Source organism: Meleagris gallopavo, chromosome 10, assembly GCF_905368555.1.
Source record: "Meleagris gallopavo chromosome 10, MGAL_WU_HG_1.1, whole genome shotgun sequence".
Classification (NCBI taxonomy): domain Eukaryota; kingdom Metazoa; phylum Chordata; class Aves; order Galliformes; family Phasianidae; genus Meleagris; species Meleagris gallopavo.
In genome coordinates this window covers 8,324,403-8,350,014 of record NC_139413.1, presented here as the reverse complement: position 1 = coordinate 8,350,014, position 25,612 = coordinate 8,324,403, and the positions used below count along the sequence as shown (strand labels likewise).

The 25,612-nt window shown below is 43.2% G+C and overlaps 1 protein-coding gene across 2 annotated transcripts; it reads right to left on the bottom strand.

Annotated features, from left to right (window-relative positions):
• Positions 1 to 10,173: 10,173 nt before the first annotated feature.
• Positions 10,174 to 24,340, bottom strand: LHX9 (LIM homeobox 9). 2 transcript variants are annotated; one of them, XM_019618525.3, is made up of 5 exons: positions 23,812 to 24,340; positions 22,119 to 22,321; positions 20,962 to 21,317; positions 15,912 to 16,114; positions 10,174 to 11,548 (listed from the first exon to the last, which is right to left on the bottom strand). In XM_019618525.3, exons 1-5 carry the CDS (start codon positions 23,983 to 23,985, stop codon positions 11,492 to 11,494), a joined length of 993 nt encoding a protein of 330 aa, XP_019474070.2. In that variant the 5' UTR covers positions 23,986 to 24,340; the 3' UTR covers positions 10,174 to 11,491. The 2 variants fall into 2 exon arrangements, with proteins under 2 accessions (XP_019474070.2, XP_010713968.2); XM_010715666.3 differs by lacking the exon at positions 10,174 to 11,548 and adding an exon at positions 13,998 to 14,784 and having other exon boundaries at positions 23,812 to 23,930.
• Between the last annotated feature and the right edge of the window lie 1,272 nt (positions 24,341 to 25,612).

Genomic DNA, 25,612 nt, shown 5'->3' with positions numbered 1-25,612 from the left:
GTATCAAGTGAATCTAGCAGTTCCAAAAATAAATTTTCTGAATATTTTCCAGTTGTCCTGTCCTGTTATTTCAGTCTGACAGTTACTCTCCCTGTGCCCAAGGACGGGGGGATGTCTTCAGGGAGTTTTCATTTCTCTGATCCTTTTAAAACAACCATTGCTATCCCTGCCCTCTAGGTTTTAGAAGACCTGCTAAATGCTAAGCAGGCACTGTGTGAAGCAAGTGTGGTCCAAGGAATGATGCAAGCACAGGACATGCCAGTGGGCAGCTGGAGCTGTCTGAAATGCCTGATCCCCTTCCTTCTCTGCCCTTCCTCTCTGGGTAGATGCCATGACGTCACAGGGACAGGAGGCCTCTGATGAGCCATTCAGCTTGTGAGAATCCTTGGTGGTCACTGAGGTGAATTTAGCTGTCCTATAAGCAACACGTGCCTGGCACTGCCCTTCTGCTTACCAATCTGACCTACAGTGAGATTCTTGCAAATGAGTGGCTTCCAGCTGTGGGCAGCTTTTTGGTGCAAACATTGGTATAATCCTGCTCCAACATAAGAGAGGTGAGCACCGATACCACACAGATGGGTGCTTTAGAAATATCAATACAAAAAATAATTAACCGAGGGCATTTGAGCTGCTTGTGTCAAAACTTCCAACATTCAGAGCCCTAGTCATCGTGCTTCTGGCTGACCTAAACTATACCAGGACTAGCCTGTAGCCAAACTAATCCTTGCTATGCATTCTGAAGAGCCACATTGCTGAGCACAACCAAGCGTGGCTGTAGACCAAGATGGTTGAGCAACTACTAACCAAATGAGCCAGAGGCCTTTGGCCATATTTTAGAGGAGGATGTATAAAGTACAAAACAGCAGTAAGCAGTAGCTTACTTGCCAGTGCACTAGCACATTTGTTTAAGCTGTTGTTTTACTATTATTAAAAAGCTCTTAAAAATCTTAAGTCTTACTTGCATGGTGATGCTGATATTCAGATACAGTTCTACTACGTCACATGAGAATGCATTTTTTCATATTTTTTTAATTAAGTATAGATAATTGTGCATTGTTATAATTGTCCATATTCCCCACTACAATGCTCCATTTCCTTTGTTCTTTGCAACTCGGAAAGACCTTGGCCAATTGGACTTCTTTTTTCACACCCGTACATGATAAATATTTCTGAAGATAAAATACAGAAAACTACAGCATTTTTTATACATCCTGAAATTCTGCTGGCAAATGGGAACTCTTTCTAGTGGAGCAAATAAAAGTTTGCATCTATTACAGCTATAGGACTGTGAAGCATCCGTAAGAAGCATGACACTTTTTATGGCTGCTCCAAATGCTCACGTCAGAGCAACTAAGCAGGAATTGGAACAATGTGAAGACTCACTAAATGTAGAGAACCCACACTGTAGACTTAGGAGGCAATATGGATTTAACAGCCCATGCAGCACATGATGCCAACACTACTATTTTAATTCCAAGTATTCTGTAGTATGTATACAGCTATCATCCAGGTCTTCAGAAACACCTTCTGGAGGAAGCAAGCCTTCAGAACATAACTGAAGGTCACAGAACCCAAAGTTTAGGCATTTACTGCATCTCTGACTTCGAAGACAGAGTCTAACCTATTACCACTCAGCTGGATGCAGTCATTTCTGGCTATGTCTGAAACTGTGCAGCCACATTGTCACACCATGTGATCTAGGGTGCAAATTCTGCCTTAGGTAAAACTAGTTCACTTAACCTACTGCCCTACTTGCTGAATACTTTCTCAATTTTCCTGTGTAGTTTAAAAGTGTCTAATAAAAATGTTTTACTTAATGTTTCCTCATATATAAGTCTCAAAGCTTAGATAATGGGAACCAGATGACAATAGCACATACAAGCAAACTCATTTTGTAGATACGAAGTAGCTTTTGGAAAAGTGATTGAATTCTTGTGAGTGGGATGGGTTTAATTACGCCACAGACTTTGATCCTGTTTGCAATTCCAGTGTGAATTTGGGCAAAGCTTTACTGAAGTGATACAGTTACTGGCAAATTTAAAATAGGAAAAAGTGTTTCAAGATTCACAGCTGCAGCTGGAGGTCTCTGAGGAAAGAAGATGCTATAAGATAAGCGCTTAGAGCACATGCGTTGTACCTGTGTATCAGACTCCCTCCTTTATTTTCTGCAGTCTACACAGTGAGTATTCCAGTCAAATAAGTCCATAAGAGAAGAACAGTGCAGTACCAGTGCACAGGGAACAAGCCATATAAGAATTCAATATTATGCACTAATTTTAAGCATGTTTGATACATTTGCTATTGTACTAAGCATGTAAAGATATCCACATACTGGATTTCACTTTCAATAATGTCAAATTAATGATAATAGATGTCAGAATAGAAACACCCACATGCATGGGAGATGTCTCCCAGCATCAGTGAGAGAACTGAAACAACTCCCTGCTCTTCAGAGCAGTAGATGGATACCTGGTTAGTACCTGTTGCACCACTGCCTTTCGTGAGCTACTGAACTTGAGGATTGCTGCAGGCAATGTTGAATAATTCTGATCATTTTCTTTATCTGTGTAACAGCAAACACTCACCTATGATCCTATACATTTCCCTTCCAAACAATATGTAGTGCAAAACCAGGGCACACGGATGAGGATCTGCTGATTGGAGTCTATCAGCCTCCTTGTCATGAAAGTTGCTCAAGTGTAATCACTACCTAACTTGATTAATGACAGGAGTGGCACTGATATGTGTATGGTCATAGTTAGTTTACATTCACCACAAAGAAACTTGCACACTGGACAGGACTATCTTATGCAGAGCTGAGCATCTGAACACTTTTGCTCAGTACTCACCATCACCTGAATTCAAGCATATAGCACTTCCTCCTGGGGAAATCAGATATTTACATGCTTGAGTTTCCTGTCGTTACCATATCAGATCACAGAGGATTCAAGTTTACCTTGTTTTAGGGTCAGAATAATTCTGCACATATTCTCAGTTTCATCTGTATGTGACAGTGTAAGTAGAATGTTACAAAATATACCCTCCATGGCCACAGCTTCTTACATGAATAACTGGTCAGTTATCCAAATATTTTTACACAGGGAAAAAAAAAAGAAAAAAAAAAGACTTTCTGGAAGATCTGAAAAGAAGCCTCTGTGAACAGGACTGACATTAGCACTACAGGTGAAGAAGCACCTTAGGACATACTCTCCTATTAGCCAGGGAGGAGATGGTAGCCAGCATCCAGACACATGTCAGCATCAGCGTTGTGCAGGGAAGCAGTGATGCGGATATCAGCATGTGTTCCCACCACTGTTTGCTCTCACTGCATTTTACAGTCGGAGTCAATTGACAGTCACCACCCAAGGGAATTCACGCTCTGGGCAAACCATTATCCTACTGAGGTGACCATGTGGAACTGCACAAGGAGGGTGGAACTGTGCTTTACATGCTGTTAGCATAGTTGTTAAAAGATTGTTGGATGCTGCTTCCCTTCAGAAGCCTTGAGTTGCCCGAATGTGTTTACCTAAAGGGAAGGAGCATGAAGCTCCTTTTGCTTGTGAGCAAGGAAATGAGGATTAAAAAAAAACCACGGAAATATTGGCTTCAGTTTGAAACCACAACCTTTTTGTACGGTATTCAAAAAGCTGCCAAGGCTGGTTATTGCCCTTTCTTTATAATGTTCAGGCAAGAATAAATGAATAAATAAATAAATAAAAACTGTGCTTTGTATTCATACATCAGCAATAAATCCCAAAATCTTTTCATTCTTTTATCGCTATCTGTCTCATACAGCTACTTTAAAGTTGTGGTGAATGTTAAGTAACATAATTTAGAAGCATATATAAAATAACGCCTACTGTATCCTGGAATACCAGAATTAGGCCTTATCTGTGCATGTCAGTCAGCAAAATAAGAACATACGTACAGAATATACTTAACATATATGACAGAGATGTATATGCGAAATATTGAGGTTATAATTTCCTCTTCTGACTATTTGTAGTCTTGACCATTTATACAGCAGCTTCCAACTATTCTAGTGCTAATTTCTATGTGAATTTAAGCAACTGATAACAAAGCAAAATTCAGCAGCTACACAGATTTTTTCCTAGTACTCTAGCAACACGACAGAGAGTTTTTCTTTTAGAAAGAAACAGGGTTGCTAAAAACTATACATTAAACTGATTTTACAGTTTTATGCCTCTGTTCATCCATAGTACTGCAAATAATTCTATTTAAATAAATTTCAGTAGTATCATACAGAATAAGTTAAAGATATGCATAAATATTTCCAGGATCATAGCATGTGGATGCAAGTTGGAAGCAGAAGAAGGAAGTGAAGCTAGTTTTTCCATACCAGACTTCTGCTGTACGTTAGTATTATAGCACGTTTCGTGGAGCTGCACAAGGCCGACAACTTTACCCTGTTTCCACAGCAAGCCATCCAAAGGTTTAGAATAGAAAGAAAGCTTCACCTCCGCATTTTATTGCTTTTGTCAGTTAATATTAGTACTATATGAACTTTAAAAAATATAGTTAGTATATCTCAGGTGTAGAGGACTGCTGAATCACGGCTTGAACCTCTGATTAATCACCTGAGGCAAGCAATGAGTCAGCCACAGGAGCACAGGTGAAGGCAAATCACCTGTGCTATAGGAAGGAGTGGAGCCTGGCTGCACCTCTCCTAGACCCATTTAAGAGCTGACTGCGACTGGGGAAGGATCTTTCTGGAGATTTGCTCCACTGGAGTTCATCTTGTGCGCTCAGGATAGGGTGAGTGACTTTCTCTCATTACTTTGGTATAAATTATATTAGCTAAGTTCCTGGATATACGTATACCATCTGTATATCCATTGATTATACATCAGGCTTAGATTTTCTTGTACCTGAGTGACACCTGGAAACTTGGCCTTGGCAAATATGCTTAATGTGTGAGCACCATGTGAGGGTTTTCGCTGAGTCCGCTGGAAGTGCTTCTCTCCCAGCCAAAGTGGAATCACATAACACTGGGAGAAGAAAATGTGTGTTACGTATTGCAAGTAATTCTAAATTGCTATTGTTCAGTTTGCGAAATTTTTACTCAGTGGGCATAATCCCAGAAACTGTTTAATGATGTCCACTGAATGACACCTCTGTGTGTTCCAGCATTCCTCATTTAGCATCTCCCTTGTATTTCCTTATCTCCTGGGCAACTATGAAGCTTTAAGCAGAAAGTTACTGACAAAGGCTTGGGGAAAAAAAAGACTTTTTCTTCTACTAGCATGTAGCTGCTTTTTTAATCTCAACTGGATAATTTTTTCCTCACAATATAAAACTCAAAATACTTCGTACCTTTGAAGTTGTTTGTTTTGTTTTGTGTTTTACATGAAGACAAAGTGGCTCATAAGAGCAGTTTCAGGAGAATGACCCCAAATGACACTAGCTGGCCTCGGCAGTGACTGGCCCAGTGCCACACCGAGAAGAGCCAGGGGCAGCCAGCAGCACACCAAGGGACATCAGGGAGCAAGAATCTTTTTTAGCATTTCCTCTTGAAACGGCTTTCATCAGCTTCATTAGCACTGCCCTGAGAGGGAAGGTAAGGGGACTCTAGCTGCAGAAAGGAGCCATGAAAGAAAAAGAACTGACCAAACCATTTAAGCCTTCCTTCTCTTACCTAAAGTCTGCCTCTCCCCATCGTGCTGGAGACAGAGCCACAGGCAGGCTGAGGTACAGCGCAGTACACTGCAAGCAGTGAGGAGGCAGGCCGCGCTGAAGTGGCGCCCGGGCTGTGGGTGGTGGTTTTGGTCTTTGCTGGTGTGTGAAATTTGGCTTAATTCATAGTCATGCCTCCCAACAACTCTGATTGACATGGAAATAGTAGGGAAAGGGAGATGGATGCAGTGGGCGTTGGTTTGCGTGAAGATGCAGAATAAGAGTAGGAAATACAACTCAGGAGTGCTTCAATTTCTACTTTCTATCATTGCGGAGCATCTTTTTTAATCCTATGGAAGAGACCATTTCTGAATGAAGACTGTTTGAGGAAAGCAACTGGGAAAGGTAAAGTCCATTCTAGGGCGTGTTGCTGGTAACAGCTGTCGCAAACCTGTAGTGCTGAGGTACTATCTGTGGGATCCTGCACAGACAGGTTTACCTGTGTAAAAATGGTACAGATGCACAAGTACTCAAGTACACTGAAAAAATATACATATATATATTGGAGGATTCAACCAACTTGAGGTAAAAAATTTTGTAACAAAATATTTAACAGCAAAATTCTTCGGAGTCTGAAGGAAGAGGCCTGTCCGAACTGGTTACTGGGGAGCCTAGTTTCCTCTGGTACTTTTTGTTCTTAAAATAATCACAAACAAATAAAATGTTATATACAAACAAAACCTTTGGGTATTTTCAGAACTGTTCTGAACTGAATCTGAGTTCTGCACAGCTGTTTTTTTCCATTTCTTTTTTCAGTTTTGCTAGAGGCTAAAAAGCACATTCAAAGACTATGATGAAATCCAAGGAAATTAATCAAAATGCTTTTGATTTCACCAGATTTTATAAGTCAATTCTTGAAATCATGCTGAATTTAATACAGTTTGAAATAAGTAGCTGAATCCAATTTTGAAGTTTTTTACATTTGTACTTATCATGCTATGAGACAAAAGGATCACAGTATTTGAATGCCATTTGTAAATGATACAAGCACTCCAAGCCCTATTGTATCTTATCTCATCATTCTAGTGGTAAGTTGTGATTTTGAGAGCTTGTCAATCTGGGTCCATCCACAACAATTGCAGTAGTTTTAGGCTAGTGCTTTGAAGCACTGATTTCTGATAATTACCTATTTAGTGTCACACTAGTGCTCTGTGACACATCGAATAGCAGAAGAAAATAACTCACTTGGAACAATTACATCATTGCTGTACTTAGAAAGCATTCCTGGGCAGATGATAACCTCTTTCTAATATTTCATAATAAACAGTAGCAGTAACTTAATTTGTTCCAACATGATTCACATTCTGCATGATTCAAAAAAAAGAAAAAAAAACCTTGGTTTAGTTTTTTTGGGTTTGATTATTAAGAAAAAAAGTTACCAAATAGGTAAAAAATTATTTCAGTTAATATAGTTAAGGCTCATGTAGTCTCACACTCAAAAAGAAAGGGATTTTCAAATAAAAATAAGAAGCAAAAAGCAGTAGCTTCTTTAAGACTGATATTAAGAGTATGAGTTGTGCAGTATTTTATATCAATATATGCTTGCAGGCACACAGTGGCATTCATGCACTTCAGAGTGTCCATTTCACTGCCTTCTCCAAAGCCCACTTTTTTCATCAAGTCAAATAATACTGCACTGGATAACCAGAAAAGAAGATGAGAAATAAAGTCTATTCAATTGCAACAGCTGCATGACCAGTAATTATGGGAATATCTTTGAAGATGAAAAGTATTCACCTGTGAGCTTCCTACTTGGCTAGTTTCTAAGCTTATCTTGCCCCTTCTGCTAACACTGCATACTTTGTTGGAGTGATGGGATATGTATTTGTTTGGTCAAAGCATCATATTAAGATATGATACTGACATTGTCAGTTTTCCTGCTGTTATGGTTTATTTTATTGTCACTAGGTTATTGGATAATATTTTGTTATTTTGCTGAGGTAATTATTCCTGAAAATTTCTTGTTATGGATTGTTCTCTACTGCATCTCGGTCATAGCATTGAGTTATATATGGCCACAGAAAGTTAGTTGGTCATTTATACTCAGCTGAGTACAAATTCCTGAAGGAAAATGGTCAAGTAAGGATACATAGGATGATAAATCACCACATTTCCCACTGTGACTGCTTACATTTCTAGTCCAATAACCATTTCTTAGGCTGTTCACTCCTGTGTTATTTATTTTCTGTATGCAGCACTCTCATATACTCAAGACACCGTGCATCTGTTCAGACTCGGAAATCTATACTGAAGTGCATAGCCGAAGTACAAAAGAAAACATCTCACTTTTATTTTCTAGCACTAAAATAATTACTGACATTTTTCTTAGCCTCAGTTAAAGTCCAGTTGGAAAAGAGGGCAAAACAGAAAATAGCACTGATTTTTGTTAAGCTAAATTAGGACTTCAGTCTAGCCCCTCTGTTCCTAGCAGCAGCAAGTACCAGAAATTTCAAAGGACGCTTGCTCACAATTCCATTTCCAAAAGCAGAAACACACTTGTTCCAAAGCTGAGTGCAGCCAAGAAGGTATCATTTCTAATATTTATCACACTAGAAAAAATGGAATGCATTTAATATCATTTTTTATGATTAAAACTATTTGAAGAGTAGAACATTTATAGAGGAACATACAGGCCACAAATTCAATGATTCCAGTGACTTTGTTTTTTGGGGTAATACAGGAGAAGCTGTATAGCAAAATAATCCATGCACTACAGATTTTGGACCAAAGCTATGGAAAGAAAAAAAAAGCATACAGAAGTACAAATTCGTAATGTGAAAGTCCTTTGGATAAAATATTTTATTTTGGGGGAGCAACAAAATAAAAAAATTATGACAACTGCTTTAGCTAGAACATGTAAGCCTCGAGAGTTACTTCCTATAGGTTTGAGTGACTTAAATAGATATGAAAGTACTAGTTATCTGAAGGCAAGACAAGGATATGTATATAGGTATGTGTCAAGATAAGTCTGTGTCAATTGAGAAGCGCAGAAGAATTGTTCAGCACTGCAGAATAACTGAATAAAGTCTCCAACACTGTAATAGCTTCTGGAATTTCCAGTAGTATAATTTGTGTCCTGTATTTGGGTGAAGGAGGAAGAAATATTTTGAAGTCAATTTAATGCATGTGCCAGGTGCTTGCATTAGCAACTCTCAAGAATGAAATCTAAAGAACGGAGCGGCATTGCTGTCCTATATATTCTATCTCATTCTGAAGGTTATGCTTTCTTAAGAGACAAGAGAATAATTTAGTCTCTATGTTTTCAGCTCTTGGCTCAAAGCCCACAGGATCAGGGAGAGAAAATTCACCGATTCCAGTGAGCTTTGGTGTCAGCCTTCTGTCATTTGACCCAGTCCTGCAAACCATTCCTCTAGTGAATAATTCTGAGTCAGATGTTGTAGGAGTGCACAATTTGACTTCTTTTTCTTGACCAGAAGTGAAAAGAAATGCTGCATCTAGCTGTGGACATGCATCCACTAGGAAGAACCCTAGCACATTTCACTTCTGACAAGTGAAAACTCGGGTTTGTCTTGCATTCTCTTAAATCTTGGCTGAAATTATTCCTTACTTTTCTTTCAGGTATAGTGCTGCCCTTTCAACATGTTTACTCTCTAAATGCAGGGGACAGATATCGTTATCTTGCAAAAAACTTTGGAATGGCAAATGCAGCTACTCATACAAATCAGAGCACTAAGTGCAGGACTATCCCCAGACAAACAATAGCGCTGTTAAAAAATGAAACCTTGATATCGTTAATCATCAAGGAGACACAAAATTCCCCCGGTTGCACTTTAATCAGTTAATTTAATTTTACCATTTACTTCAGTGGAGATTGTTTTTCATTGGGAGCATTTAATTCATTTATTTTTCTAATTTAAATCAGATGAGAAAAGCAGCACGTGGACAATAATTAAGACTAGAAATATGTTTGTAAGCATTAAAATTGTACAGAAGGAATCCAACTGACTAAAGAATGCAGTGATTTACAAAAGAAAAAATATCTAGAGTGAGTTTTCTCAGTGCCCTAAACGCCACCCTAGATCTCTGTTGATTTTAATCATTAATGTTCAAAATATTTTCTTGTGGACAACCCAGGGAAACCACATCACGGCTGTGATCTGAATAATCACTTTTCTGCATTGACTCCTTTTCTGCAGTAATAAATGCGCATAAGGCTCGGTTTAAGAATTTCACAGTATACTTAAATTTCTGATCAAGCTGATTTGAATTAAGTCCTCCGTGCTAACCTTTTTAAACAGAACTTTACAACAGACTATAAAACTGTTGTTTAAACAATACTTCCCATAATTGCCACCAATAAATGATACCTTTTTATTGCCGTTAGAACACTCTTGGTTACCAGTTTCCAGAGATCACTGCAGTAATCTGTATGTAACTTTGTCTGATGTTGTTAATAATTGTATGGTTTTCCTTTTAGAATTCAGAAACTGGAAGAGTTTAAGAAAACATGCAAAATGCTGAGGATACACGTAAGTGAAATATTTAATGTCCATCATTCATAAAAGTTACATTGTTTACATAGGGTTCATTAGTATATAATAAAAATGTCATCTTAATGAAAGATTTTCTGGCAAGTTTTTATATGTTAATTTGTTTAACATACGCTTTGGCTATACAGCTAAATAGGAATATATTTTTAAAAAATCTTTCTGCAAATAGTTGCTTAACGCTTACAAAACCTCATTACTAATAATTGGTTATTGTCACACTTGCTTGTCGGCTCGTAAAAATCATCTGCGTTTTAGACTGGGAATCTCAGGAGCAACTATTTGTAATGTACTTGCTCATTGCATAGTGACCTTGTAAACAGCTCAGGGATCCACAAATTATATCCATGTATTCTAAAAGCCATTGAGAGTTTTACGTACTGCTTATGTTTTCATATATTGAAGAAGAATTCGGGGTTGTTTTACTGCTGATGCCGATGGGATTTAAAAAAAAAAAAAAGTGTCAGTTTTATACAGCAGGTTAAAAAAATAAAAGGTAAACACCAAAGGAAATACTTTTCGCTGTGTAACAGTATTGCTACCTCATTCTTTTTGATTTTATATATATAGCATGTTGGAACTGCGCTGTACTGCTTTTTTTCAAAAGAAAAGTTTAAATTAGCTGGAACAATTAGCTAAGTGTTTACATAAAGTTAACTATGTTTGCATCAAATAAAATGTTTATTAATGAAAGCTATTATACAAGAAACATCAAAGAGAAATTCATCATACAGAAATGTACACTATATGTGACAGATGGAAAAGTGCATGCAGATTTGTCTCATTTAAAAAAAAAAAAAAAGGATTCAGAAACAATAGTACTAAAGTTACTGGGTTTTGATTCCTATGATTTGGAATGAGTGAAAAGTTCTCTTTGAATTTACAAAAATCCATTTAACAGGTATGACTAGTACACATTAGCAAGCAAGTGGAATGAATGCACTCAGATTTTATTTTACAAGTACTTGTGCTTGACAAATGTGATATTTTTAAAGAAAAGTTTTCTTCGAATATGGGCTGGGTAGATTGCTGCCAGGTTGCTCTGGTTTTATACATAGTTTCTCTAAATTTGTTTTTAATACCACACAATTTGTTGAAGCCTCCAGTTCTGTTAATTAGACACCATAAAATAACATATGTTTTGTTAACATTCAGGAAATGACATCAAGTCTTTTATTTTTATTTTTTGGCTCGATAGATTTTTAAATGTATGATTATCATAACCTAATATTGTCTTTGTCTTCACTGCAGTGGATTTCCGATCAAACTTTTCCCCTTCTTTTAATACTTTAGGGAATTTTCAAACGTCGGGATGTTTGGCTGTAATGCCCCATGATTTGTTCTCCCTGAAAGAAATCATAGTGACAATTTATTAAACTACAGAGCAACCTGGCTTTTCGGGGTCTGCAATTCTAGTTTGTGTTCAATACACCTAGCATTAAATCTTGCTTCATTTCATCATATTATTTAGGCTATATTCGTCATGCAATTACTTTAGCTGCTAGCTTTCTGACTTTTTTTAGAAGCCTATGATGGGGTTTCTGTATCAAATCAGTGGGGCATTACTTGGCATGTTCAAAAAAGGGGGTTAAGAGGCTAACATCTAAATCGCACCAGCAGTAGCACATACATTGAATAAGAAGAAATCGAAAACCTAAGAAGGAACCGTATTTTGGAATACTTAAAAGGCCGTGTTTGCATGTTTAATACCAATTGTTCGCAGGTACCGTAAAAGCAAAGAGACACTCCGGAACATGTAGGCTTTAAATTAAAAAATAATAATAATAAAAACTGATGGGAAATAATACTCCTTAGATTCAAAATGGTTTATTCACACAAATTTAATAGGATATATCACAATTGTTTGGTCCATAAATATTTAGGGGAAATATTTCTATACAATGCATTTATCAATAAACAAAGAAACATGGACAATTTTGCTAGACCACTTACTGTACTATAAACACGAAGCTCAATATATAAGATTATTGGATTTATCAACTATATCTGAAAGAGTGCACAACTGCTTTCTATGACATGTTTGTCCCCTCTAACAGGATACACCATAAAAAGAGTTTCAGAAATAAGAGGTAAAACAGTACAAAACTAGTGAGGTGTCAAAAGGGCTTAAAACAGTTAATTTAACAAACAACACATATATCCTGATTTTTCACAAACTTACTCCCAAGGTATATCATAAGGCACATAGTAGAACTGAGTTTTAATTAGTCTACTTAATAAAGTAGATCTCTAGTACCATATATTGTTCTGTCAAAGAACAAAATTTATAAGTATCAATATTTTTACCTGTAAAAGTGTATTAATAAAGATCTCAGCCTTACCAAGGTTGTTTGGTCTGGTTAGTGGTAAATGCCCATAAGATAATAGAAATAGGAAAAGTCAAGATTTAATATCCGTAGAAGATGATAACCATACTTGCTAAATATATAATGGCAAACACACCTTTCCTCTATTACAGTGTTAACATCTCTTCCATCATCTTTTTTTTAAAAATAAGCTACTTTTCTGTGCTAATTTTCTAAAAACCCTGAGCAAAAATTACAATAATGCACTTTAATGTGGGCAGTGAACTGTCAATATGTAACCACACATTTATACAGCCAAAAAGGACACCTTTAAAATATATTAAATAGCCACTTTGACCACCAAAAAAGAGATTTGATGGTGTCTAAAAAGTGGGGTATATGTGCAAAGTTATTCTTAACAATCCACTAAAAGCAAGATATAGATCTTGACTGGTTTTTGTTCGGTTTTGTTTCTGAGACTCTCCACAATCTAATTGGTGTTCAACTACAATAAAAGGATACAAATGAACATTCACCACTGCCCAGACCATTCAGACTTTTAGCTTAAATAAAATTAAAAAAAAAAAAAAGAAAGTTCGCTATTGTAAACTAAGAAATGTATTGAGATCAGCATCCACAAGGCTTCTGAGTTTATCTGCTTCAAAATTATCCGCTGCCAATTCCCAATTTCGTAAGAATTTTTGCTGACATTTTTTCCTTTTATACCAAGTTAAAAAAAGATAAAGCGTATGTTAAAGATAGCAAGGAACTAAAGATTTTAAGTTTGTGTGTTAAACAAAGAGTCTGATACAATCTCAGAAAACAGCTACAGTAAATTCAAAATAGTAATGAATAAATCGTACTAAAATCATGTTCTTTAAACATCTTAATAAATTATATTTTGCTTATTTCCATTTCCCTGAAAAACTGTGATTTATCAAAAGCTCCTTTAACAGTACACGTGCTTGTGCATCGCTGGCAATCATTTTGGTGCTCTCTAAAGTAGCTGGACGGCCCCCTGTTTGCTTTAGTAGTACGGCACGGAGGCCGAGTAGCAAACTGTCCCCTTTTTTTAAATTTAATTCTGAATCTGTGCCATTTGACTGCAGAGCAGAATGAAAACCCCTCCCTGTGCAATATGTCAGATCAGAGGGGCTCCTACCTCGAGCTGTTGCTCTGCTCTAACAATACCCTTACAGCAGCGAGCTCATTCCGGAGGGCGTTTCCCACCCTTGCCCTCCGTAACTCGCAGAGGTGAGCTTGGAGACCCACATCTTCGGCTGTGCTGGATGGGCCCCACTCCAGGCCCCCACCAGGTGCAGCCCTCGGCGTGGGCCGGGTGCAGGGCTGCAGGGCAGCGTTCGGCCCCGTGAGGCTCCCAGCTTGCCTGGGGGGTCGGCCTTGGCACTAATGCGTTACAAAGAAGCACTGGGACTTGCAGTCTGACTACATCATCGATTTAATCCACGTTGTATTTATTTGTCTACATTTAAAAAATAAATCGTACAAAACTTCTAGATGCGTTATAAAAATAAAAGGAGATCTCGGGTTCTGGAAGTGAAGATACAATCGTGAAAGCAGCATTCTTTTGTCTATAATTATACTGACTTTTATCTGGTTATCAGGGAGGGAAAAGAAACTTTTGGGCTTTGTAGTAGTAGTGGTATTCATGTTTTTTTTCAAGATTGTGGAAATAAGTAACATACAATTTTAAGAGGCACTTATTAGAATGATTCAGAACTTCTCTTCTGTTGTCTGATGAATTAAAAAAATTTGAGTACAATTTATCAACAATAAATGTTCGTTTATTATAGCAACATATTACTTCAAACTCATTTGCCAAGTGGCTGCAGATGCTACACATCAAGCTGTTTATTTTCCCAAATATTTTGTGGGTTTGTTATTTTGTTTCAAAAAAAAAAAAAAAGGCTTGAAAATAATCAAAATAATAATAATAATAATAATAATAAAGAAGAAGAGTAAGAATAATAATAATAAAAAAAAAAAAAACGGCAATGTTAGAAAAGGTTCGTTAAGGTAGTTTGTGAGGGGCTCCCGGGTTCGTGGCTGTCCAAGTTAGAGGTCACTGATGTCACTACAGTGATAGTGGGATTGGTCAGGTCTGTTAAAGTGGTCGCAGTGCCGGGTGGAGTGAGAGCGCCGCTGTCTGCGGAGGGCGGTGCCGGAAGTGAGGTGCCGTCCGCTTTATCGACACCCCCATTCTCCTGCCGCAAAAGGTTCCTTCTGAATTTGGCTCTTGCGTTTTGAAACCAAACCTGCAAACCAATCCCAATTGATTTCTTTACCGATGCTTGTTTGTTTGTTTGATTGTTTGTATGTCTTTGTTCTTGCTTTTACGTCATCTTTTTGATGTTTGATTTGCGTGGCAAGTTGCCCACATCACTCTACAGCCTGGCTTGCTACTGGTGGTACCGGCTCACAGGCAGGCCCTGCACAAGGCCTGGGGCCCAGTGCCAAGCCTTGGGAAATCTGCTCGCTCACTTGCCCAACAGAGGCAACGTTTTGCATGGCCACTGGTGTTCGCTTCGCCTGGGGAGTTTCAGGGTCGAGACTCAAAGATGAAGGCAAAGGGTGAATGAGCAGATTTCGGCTAAGGCTTAAAGTTTATCTTAATCATTTTAAAAGACTGACAAGGAAGGAGGGGAAATTACACTGTCCCTGTCATGCAGCTTGTTGATGTCGGTTACCTAGTCCTTCTTTTCTGCAGGGTTCACTGAAAGTGTTTTAGGTGATTTGTAATACAGACAAGCAATCACTGCTAATAGATTCTCTTTGTCCCTAGATCACTGCCCTTCTCTGAACACAGCTTACAACACATACCTCACTTTAACTTCTCTGAGCTAGCACACACCATTATGCGGATTTTGTTAATGTCATTTGCTGAGCTCTTTCGCAGGGAAGTAATTTTGCTATGGAGGTCCTCTCTAATAGAAGGGAACAGGCTGGTCCTGGAAGATTGTACTGGTCAAAGTTTGCCTCCTGTATATTCAGGATCTGCTCACTGAGGGGCCACGTTAACTGCCTCGCAGGAGCCCAAGGGCTTCACCCAGTACGCATAAAATGAGTAGATTTGCTACCTCTGTCCTTAATAAGGTCAGCACATAGAGACTACAGATCCCAGGATATCCCCCAGGTCATAGACTCTGGAGACAGTTTCCTCATCTCGAGGATGCAACTACTTGTAAATCGCATTTCAGTATTTGGCTGCCTTCAGGTATACATTTGGCACTCCCGTCATGTAATACCACACCCCTCTGCACACCCACTAGGGACACAGCTAGCAAAAGTATTTATATATTGCTCTCGTTACACATATGGGAAATGCTATCGACTGGCAGCAGTAGGGGAAAATTCTGTCAAGCTTGTGATGGTGGCTTCTTACCTGCAGAACTCTCTTGGTCAGGCCTGTTTTCTGGGCAAGCTGCTTGAGGTCCTTGGCATCTGGGTTGTGGTTGATAGCAAAGTAGGACTTCATGGTACGAAGCTGGTGGTGTTTGAAGGAGGTGCGCATGCGCTTTGTCTTCTGGGATGGGGGATAAGGCTGCTGGTCTCTGTCCATGTGATCTGCCTCATTCTCATTACAACCTGTTCGATAAACCAAGCAAGGAGTTAGTGGCTGTGCCTCATGTATGATAAAGGAATCAAGGCAGCAATCATGGCTAATGCACTATTTGGAGAGAAGGAAGCAAGCTAGAAAGCAAGAGAGGAAAGAAGCGCTAACATGGTGCAAAACTAAGTATAGATGTGATAATTAGATGAGACAAAAAAGAACTAGAAGATGACCTTTTCTTATACTTAAAACATGCTATGTCCCCTAGGCCTCTACCTACTAAGGGCAGGCATAGAAAGTTATCTCTTCTTGGGCATTTATTTTCAAACAAGTCTTTTCCCTGTGGTGATGGTTTTGCTTTGGGCATCCAAAGAGTCATTTGAAATCTCATTCAGATTTTGAAATCTCACTCATTGAAACACTCTTAGCTTGAGAGAAGAATAAAGGTCAAGCCAGCATTCTGAATGTTCCTAAGACTTCCTCCAAATCACAAGTACCTTTAAAAAAGATGTACAGCAGGAAAGTTTGTTATGACAGTTGATCAGGAAAGCAGAAAATCTGGACTTCTTTGCTGATAAAATAAATGCTTTTGGACTCTGCCTGAGATTTTAAGTGAACTCCTTGGAAACTTTTCCTCTGTAAAACATCTTTAGAAAGTAGTTGGTCAAGGCTTGATTCAGGCCCTCCATCTCAGTCCCAACCAGCAGCAGCGCTTAGCTGGTACTGATTAATGAGATTTCTGCAAGCAACCAAGTAAATAGTGGTTCCAAAATTTAAAAGACTTTCCCTGATTTCTCTCATTCCAAATTTCCAAAGCATCTGTGAAAGATTATTTTGTTCCAGATTACACTTCTCTGGATGTGATTTGTACCCTCAAGTGGCAGCTGTTCATGGACTTTAGCATCAGCACTTAGCAGTGGGGAAAGACATGACAATATTGGAAAAAAATAGAAGAAGAAAAAAAAACACCTGTATTTTTCTCTTTGGCTTAAAAACAATTGGATTACTTTCAGGATACCATTTTGTAATGATAGCTCACTTAAACAGAAGATTGAGCACACCGTCATAGCAAGGAGTACTAATGACTGAACTGAATTGAAAAGAAGTCAGAATGTGTGTAAACTAGACCAAGATTCATTAGTTGATCATTTGAATTTTTGAACAGCTCTTGGATCTCAGATAGTGGATTATTTACGAGGCCAAACTGATCTCAATTTCTCAAAAAAAGAGAGGAGAGAAAGAGGGAGAAGACAATAGAGAGAGACTGATGTTGACAGAGCTAAAAACAGGCAAAGCAACTTGAAACCAAGAGAAAATAGAAAGCTTCTTGAAGATGTTTTCTCTTTTGAATTATAAGACAAGTCAACATGAACAGACAGTGTTAAGACAACACTTTGACAGAAAATCAGGTGAATATTTAATTATAGTTAGATTTGCTTCTAGTCTTGGTGAGAAGTCTATCTGCACTTTCAAACAAAGCAAAGTGACACTTCAGAAAGCACCAGGAGTCGAAATTTACCTTAAAAACAATTTCAGGCTGGATTGGGATTATATTTACTCCTTGTTTTCACAAGCAGTCACACTGCCTTCAGTCAAATTGTGTGGGCAGTAACTCATCAGCTGCCATAAAGCAGATCACCAGATTCAGACCTCAGGTTTTCCATCAGGCATTTCTAAGCTGTTTGTGTGTTTCCTTTTCTTGATTATTCAGCAAAGCAAACTTCCTCACACTCCTCTGTCCTGCTTGCTGCTTTTTTTCTTTTCTTTTCTTTTCATCTGTGATCTACTTTGTTTGGACTTTTCTTTTCAAGAGAAAATAAGAACGGGGCTAGGGGCTAGGAGACAACCCCTGTTCATACAGTGATCAGATCCATCTCTGTTTTACACAGGTGAAACAGCATTGTGTGACTTTGCCACATCATCCTGCAGAACTTAATACCATTGCCTGGAGAACCAGGAGAAAGAAGAAAATTGGGCAGGATACTGTTGCTTATTTCACTGCAATGGGATCAGGGACTTGCTAATTTAATTTTGTTTTGGAAAGACCCAGAACTCTTTGCTTTCTACTGCCAAGAATTTTTCAAGTGAACTCTTCTTAGTTTTTCACACACACATATTTGTTACGAAGTAAAGTAAGCAGCTCTTTGAGCAACAGCTGTGTAAAATATTTTCCTAGGTAAATCTTCTTCACCCTCTCATTTCTATATCCTATGAGCTGTAAGTCAACGCAGTTGCCTCAAAATGTATATCAATTCTATGACATAAGAGGTAATACAGAGAAAGCTTTTCATGTTTTAAGTAGTTTTGAATAGTTTCTTCCATTTTTTCACATTAATTGCAGACAGTTCACAAGCATGAATGGCTTTAGCTCACAACATTTTGAGTTATTTATTGTTGTTTCCACTTTACAGCTGAGAAGCAGAAATCAAACTGCTAAACAACATGCAAAATAGAAAAGCTGTTGTAGATGCAGCAGCAGAAGCCCGTTTCCCACCCTGGCCCCATGTTTGGCTCCTCCAAAACAAAATGCATGCACAGGTCTGAGCCTGATACTAGGGGCTGTTTCTGAATACGTGGATTTTTGCACACAGCTCGGTGGGGCTGTTGGCCTAATCAGGGTCAGCTGCACTGGTTGGCTTTAGAAGTCTGATTTGTTTCTGTAACAGCCTGCCATCCCAATGCAGCCAGCTTCGTCAGGCCCATTCTGCCTCGCTTTACCTGGGGAGTGAAGTGCTTTCCCAGGAAGCAGGGAGCTGTCGGAGCACACTCGGCATGAGCAGAGTCTGCCGGCATGGAGCACACGGTCCAGGACAGACACGTGCTGGGGGCTGCAGGGTGTGAGGCTGTCCAGGGCTGTGTGGGCATGCAGCAGGCTGGTACCCTTGGGAGACGGGCTGTGCAAGGGTGGCTGCCAGAGTGCAGGGCAAAGGATGGGAAACGCGTGTAGGAAGTGGCTGCCAATTATTGAGAAACTTTATCTTTTTCCTCTTTCAAGAAATAGTTCCATCCATTGCAACTCATTTCATAACTGTCAGAGGCTTGTTTTCCTCCCCTCAGATCTGCAGCACAGCAGGTCAATGGACTGGATTCGTTTGCACCGGATGCAACCGCTTTGGCTGCAGGCTGTATTTTCTCGAGACCGTGTGTCAGCACTGGACACGGCTAGATAATGCTTAAAGCAAAAAATACAGCCCAACCAGATCAAATTCCTCAGCCATCTACATGAAGTGTAAGACATCAAATTAGAGCGGTCTTCTTTGTTTGTTTGTTCTAAATTAGGTGAGACCTCGATGAAATGGGCTGTATTTCCATAGTGGGTAGTGGGTTTTAATCTCGCTTTGCAGTCAGTGAATCTTCCAACCCCCGCGGCTGTAATGAAGGAGACTTTCAGGACTCGCACCCAAAAACTGTGACTGCATTCACAAGTAACGTCTCTGTCGAGTACGTAAGGGGTGTCTTGTCATACCCACAACATTTCTGATCCTGATTCTAATGATAACTTGTCCTTAGAAATATTTCTGTTCGGGGACCTGGGGAATTCGGGTGGCCAAGTGAGAATTCGAGAGAGCGGGCAGATGGGGAAGATGAGGACCCTCCCCCCCCCCGCCAGGGGCCGGCACTGAATGAACCGGGGCTGTGCCACAGGTTCGCTTTTCTTTAGCAGCTTTCAGGACTGATTGGAAACCGCTCCGCAGCCAGGGATTCCAATGTCATCTTCAATTAACAAGGAACAATTAGCGCAGTGATTACCCCAGCTCCAAGGTCTACGCATCAGAGGAGATGAAATAGCCTCGCACAGCCACCCCGTTCCCAGCCGCGGCCCGTCTCACAGCAGCCCCAGAGGACGTGCCGGGGAGGGCTGCAGGCTGCGGAGGGGGGGAGCCGGGGGCTGCTCACAGATCTCCGAGCAGCGGCCCGAACTGGGACGGAGGGAGGGGGCTGAGGCCGGCGCGGAGCTTCCCTGGCCGCATCGCCTGGGGCAGCCGCTGCCCGCTCCCTGCCCGCTGCCCCTTCCGGGGGCTGCGCTTCCTCCCCAAGCTTTTTGGGAGGCGGGGGCTTTCTGTTCGGATTTGTCCTCGCTACTGTCGGCTTCCGTCTAACGAAACTCCTCTTAAAGCGCCTGATAGTGCGTAAATCTCCCTTCCCTCCAGCCCCTAGCACGGGGTGCTCGGGCACGGCGTGGGTACTGAAGTGGAGGAAAGGGGGGAAATTTAATAGAGTCCGACACTCGTTTCTTTCCTACCGTTAAGAGAGCAGAAACTGTTCCTGTTAATTACATTTGTTAAGGCTTCGTTATGGGGAACAACATTTATTCGTTGGCCTCTTGAGCAGTTTGATTGTTTATGTGCCAGTAAACCGGGATTGTTTAGCCTGGAGAGTTCAGTGCTATGAATCGGAGACCTGCTCTGACTGCCTGCACATGGTGCTGGCCATGTACAATCCTTTTTTGGCTCTAAATTTTATTTTTATTTTTATTTTTATTTTTTTGCTGATCCTTTTGGACTCTTATACTTTGAAATCTAAATGATGAAGTGTTTTCGTTAATCAAACACAAATAATGGCAACGATATCTCCGAGGTTTCTATAGAGAAAGAACAGTGTGGTGTTTCTCTGCTTTTTCTGATGTTTTTGTCTTTACCCTGGGAAGTGACTAAGTTTGGGTGTTTGACATTAATGGGCACAGACAGCCTTTGAGCAGGGCTGCTGTTAGCTTTCCTGCAAAAGCTCCAACCCTCAGAGAGCTGTTGGTTTGATTTGCCAATGTTACGCGAGCCGGGGCCCGGCTGAGCTCCCCACACACCACCCGGCCCAGGGGAAGCCCAGGAGTGCTCCGTGCCGAGGAGAGGGTTGTGGGGGGGGGAAGGCCGGGTGCGCTGCCCACCTGAGTTGTAGTTGACGATGTCCACTCCCAGGGCAGGGCTCTTTCGTTTCCTGGGTCTCCCCTTCTGCACGGTGCCTGTGCCGTTGAAGTAGGGCAGGGCCAGCCCTCCGCTCTTGGCTGCCAACTCGGTGTAGCTCAGCTGAGGGGGGTATTCTCCTTGCAAAAGAGACTCGAAGTGGGCCCTGCAGTAAACCAGGTTGTCCTTCATGCCAAAGTGATCGCCCGTGGTCAGAGTCTTGTTGCAGGTGGTGCAGGTGAAGCAGCTCAAGTGATAAACCGACTCCCTGGCTCTCATGACCATTTCAGAGGCTGAGATCCCAAGGTGGCAGCGGGCACATCTCTGCACGGAGAACCTTCTGAGGGAAACGAACGGTGGGCATCAACTAGAAAGGTCAAGGAAGACCTCGCCCCGGCGCTGTCCGCCTCGCTCCTGCCGCGGGAGGTCGGCAAGGAGCCCGGGGCCACGCAGGTCCCTTCCCGCCCCGGGATGGCTCCCGCAGTCCCCGCAGGCACCCGGCACCGCGGCCGTCGGACAAACGCCTCGAGTTTTCCGCCCAGTTGACCTATTCGCTTAGGTCGTGCGGCGGGCAAAAGCTCCCCGCCGCCAGCGCGCGGAGAGAAACGCGGGCGAGGAGAAAACGAGGCGGCCCCCTCCTTTCGGTCGTTTAGAGACCAGAAAGGCCGCGGAGGAGAGGAGGAGGGGATCCGATCCCTGGGGGAGCCGAAACGTTCGAGCGAACGGCCCCCGCTCGGGCCCAGCCGCCGTCGCCTCGGGGCTGGGCGAGGGGCACGGCTCCGCACCGTGCGGGCCTCGCCGCTGTCCGCCGTCCTTCGGCCGCTGTCCGCCGGGGAAGCGGAGCGCGGCGGTCGGAGGGAAAGTTTCCGCCGGGCCGCAGGCTGCGTTCCTGCGCTTACCCGGAGCGGCGAGAGCCCGAGGTTCGGCTCTTTCGTCCCTTCCCGTGCCGCCACGTGCTCGGCTCCCCCGGCCGCCCTCCCGGTGGGTAAACGTGGGAGACTTTTCCGAGGGGAAGCGTGAGGGGATAGCTGGCCGCAAAAAGCTACTTCTCGAGCTTCCCGTGCGGAAGAAAAGAGCGGTTTGGTTCGTAATGCCCGGGGAGGGGACGTGATTTTGAACCCGTGAGAACTGATTGCTGTACCTGTAGTAATCCTCCTTGCAGTAAATACTGCCGTCCTTGGCAAAGCAGGTGAGTTCTGACTCCAAAGCCAGTTTACATTCACAGCACTTAAGACACCTGAGGTGCCATTGTTTGTCAACAGCCAGCAGGTAATATCTGTCTGAGATCTTCCCTCCACACCCGGCGCACAAAGCAGGCTTCTCGGGGCTCATGGGGGGCATGTTCTGCAAAACAACAGCGCAGAGATCAGACACGGAGCGGGGCGGCCTTGGGGCTGCACAAAGGGACCCTCCCGGGCCCGGGCCGCCAAGTTCAGCTCACCGGGGTTCAGCTTTCGTGTTTGTCTCGTCACACCACTCCTAACCAGCTCGTGTCTTTGCAGTACATGAAAGCTGCTGATTAGGCCGCAGCGAGAGGAGGAAAGCAGATTCTTAAGGTTTCTGAAGTTTAAGTCAGTAGTTTCCCCATCACTTTCACATTCTGATATTAGAGTGCTCCCGAAGAATGGTGTTTTCAAGTAGGGAAACACCGTTTTGCCACACTAGATGTTTATGGCAGAGGGTGCACACTTGCATCAATTTTCTGGTAAATTTTCCCCATGCTTAGAACAGCCTAACCCCGTGCTGGGCAAAACCAGACACTTTAAAGCAGAAATCAAAGAAAGGTGACAGGTGGCAATGCGAGGGGCAGTGGTAGAGGACACTCAGCGCCCTGCCGGGCAGGGACTCGGCCCGGGGTCAGCCCCAGCGCGCGTCTCTCGGCCCGAAGCGGTGCGGGTTCCCGGGCAGCTCCGGGAGCGCCGCTCGGGACAAAGGCGGGTGGAGGAACCGCGGCAACAAAAGCTCGGCCGGGAGGCTCCGAGAGGCGCCTGCTGAGAAACGGACGGGAAAAAACCGCCCCGAACTTCTTGTTCTAAAGTCGCAACCGTTTTAAAGTTGCGACTCCGCGTTCATTTTTTAAATCTGAAGTCGTTTTCCTCGCCCCCTTTCACAGCAATTGAAAAAGCGAGTGGGATTTACATTGCAAATTCTCGCAGAACAAAGCGGGAGCTATTTAAGAGAGAGGAGAAGACCCCGCGGCTGAAGCGGCAAGGCGGGCTGCAGGCCGCTACTCTGTGCGCTGTTCCTCGTGCGCGGCGGGCGGAAGCCCCACAGAGTTGGAAGCAAAGGGATCCCGTTCTCCATCGGCCGTGACATTAATGAAAACCTCGGACCCGGCACTAGAAAGGGGAAATGCCACTCGGAATAACCGGACGGCGCTGCGTTCGGAAAGAGCGGCGCCTCCGTACCGGTCCCGCACTCGAGACTAAAAATGGTTACGAGCAACGAGCGGCCGTGGGTTGCGGGTCCGTCCGAAGGTGCCTGGGGGCACGGAGTGCGAGCAGCCTCGCAGCCCACCTGAAGCCCCTCTCCCACGGGCACGGCGGCCGGACCGGGCTGCTGCTGCAGCGGCGTTACAAACGTCCCCGCTGCGATTTCACGCATTGCCCCCTTATTCCAGAAAGCACCCGCGGCAGCAGTTATGAAACAAACGACTAACGGAGCCCGACACACTCAGCGCCCTGCGCCACAGCAACAGCGGCGGGGCTGTACAAGCGGGACAGGGGCAGGGCAGGACGGGGGCAGGCGGCTTCTCCCTTCCCCGAGGCCGGACTGCCCCGTGCGGGCCCACTCTCGCAGAGATCCCCCTCCAGGAGGGCCGGCTGCTTTCTTACCGTTTCTCGGCCGTTCATCTGTCCCCCTTTGGCCAGGCGGGACTCGGTCTTGGATCGCCTCTCCATCTCCTCCATGATTCCTTGGATGTGGCCTCCAGAGATCCCGTGGAAAAGCATGGCTGGGGGACGGAAAGGACAAGTATTTTCTTCTGCTCTGCACCCCACTATTTCCATATACAGACCCCAGAGTCTTTAGATCATCCAAAATGTTTACACCGAGGCGCACGGCACAGGGAAGGAGGTTGCAATAGGAGCTTCTCTTTGCTCAAGCACCGAGGGCTTCCTGAAGGTGTGCGGAAAACAAACAAGGGGAAGAAAACGTAATAATAATTAGTTTGAAAAACCAAAGAAGAAAAGCGAGCTAAAGGATCTGTTACTGTTCTGGAGAGCCGGGGCTCCTGACCGGAGAGACTCGGACCTGGGGCGGCAGAACCGGTCGGGAGAGGATATAGTTTTGAATACAAAGAAAGCAAAAAGAAGTGCTATTTTCAAGCAGTCCCTGGTTGCTTTAAAGTTCCCAGTGCCTGTAGGTTGGATTTGGGACTGCTGCCTTCCGGAGCTCTGTCCAATTTGTTAAGAGACTAAAGCCAGCCCATTTTTGATAATTTAGTAGGAGGAGTTCTCTCCCTTGAGCCGCCACTGATTTTTATTCAGACAACAAAGACCTGTCATACTCCTCTCAACCCCTAGTGATGGGCAAGCAGCGACAAACATCGCAGCCGGGCCTGTGGGTGGGGTGGGCTTTATTACCTCCCCCAAACGCCGAGTCCCGCGAGGCGGCGGCGGGGCCGGGCTCCCCGGGGCCGCTCCGTACAGCGGGGACTCCGCGCCCTGGATCGGGGCTCCGGAGGCGGAGGCAGCCGGGGACTCCGCTCGGGTCCCGAACGGTCCTCGGGCACAGCCCGCCCCGCCGCCCCGGCAGGCCCCCCGCCCTCAGCCGAAACGGGACCTCGCCTCCCCCCGTCCCTCGCCACTCCGGCTGCCAGCGGTCATTGCGCGCAGGGGTCCGGGCGGCGCATTCCTTCCTGGCTAATCTCTCTCCTGCTCTCCCTCCCCTCCACTCCCCTTTTTCCTACTTACTTTTCACACTGGTCTTCCTCGCCTTTCCCTGCAACAGCTGCCGGCTGTTTCCTGACACCTCGATCCCTACCGAAGGATCTTCCTGGCGGCAGCTCCGCGCTCCCCGCTCCCTGGGGGACGCTCCAGCGAGCCCCAGCGCGGCCGCTGCAAGGAGTGCCCCAGCCCCCACTTCCTCTGCAAAGCATCCCAGAGCCATCCTCGGGGGCTCCTCGAGTCACCTCTTCCATGTAACCCAAGAGCCAGGCGGCCGGTTTCCTCCCTTCTCTTTCTCCCTAAGTAGCTAAAATTAATGTTATTTGCAGATTGAATGTTGCTACATTCCTCCGAGTGCCAGAATACAGCTCATAAAACACAATTTCACACAAAGATGAAGTCAATCAAGTGAAATAAGCCGGGATTTTTTTTCTCTGTTGGCACACTAGACCCCGGACAGCAGGGCTGCTATTTACTGTAAGTAATGTAATTAGCCCTTTTGGACGGAAATCAATGCGTTGTATGTGCGTGTGTGTTTTAATAAGAGTAATAGCTATAAAATCGACGAAGCTCAAAGGGGTGAGGGAATCTCCCTTAAAACGGACAGAAACCCCGACCAGCCGTGGAGTCCTGCAGAGCAGTCCCGGTTAAAGATGAAAAGGGAAACAAAAAACAAAAAACAAAAAGAAAAAAAAAAAAAAAAAGGAAGAAGAAGAAGGAAAAGAAAGGGGGGGAAAAAGCAACAACA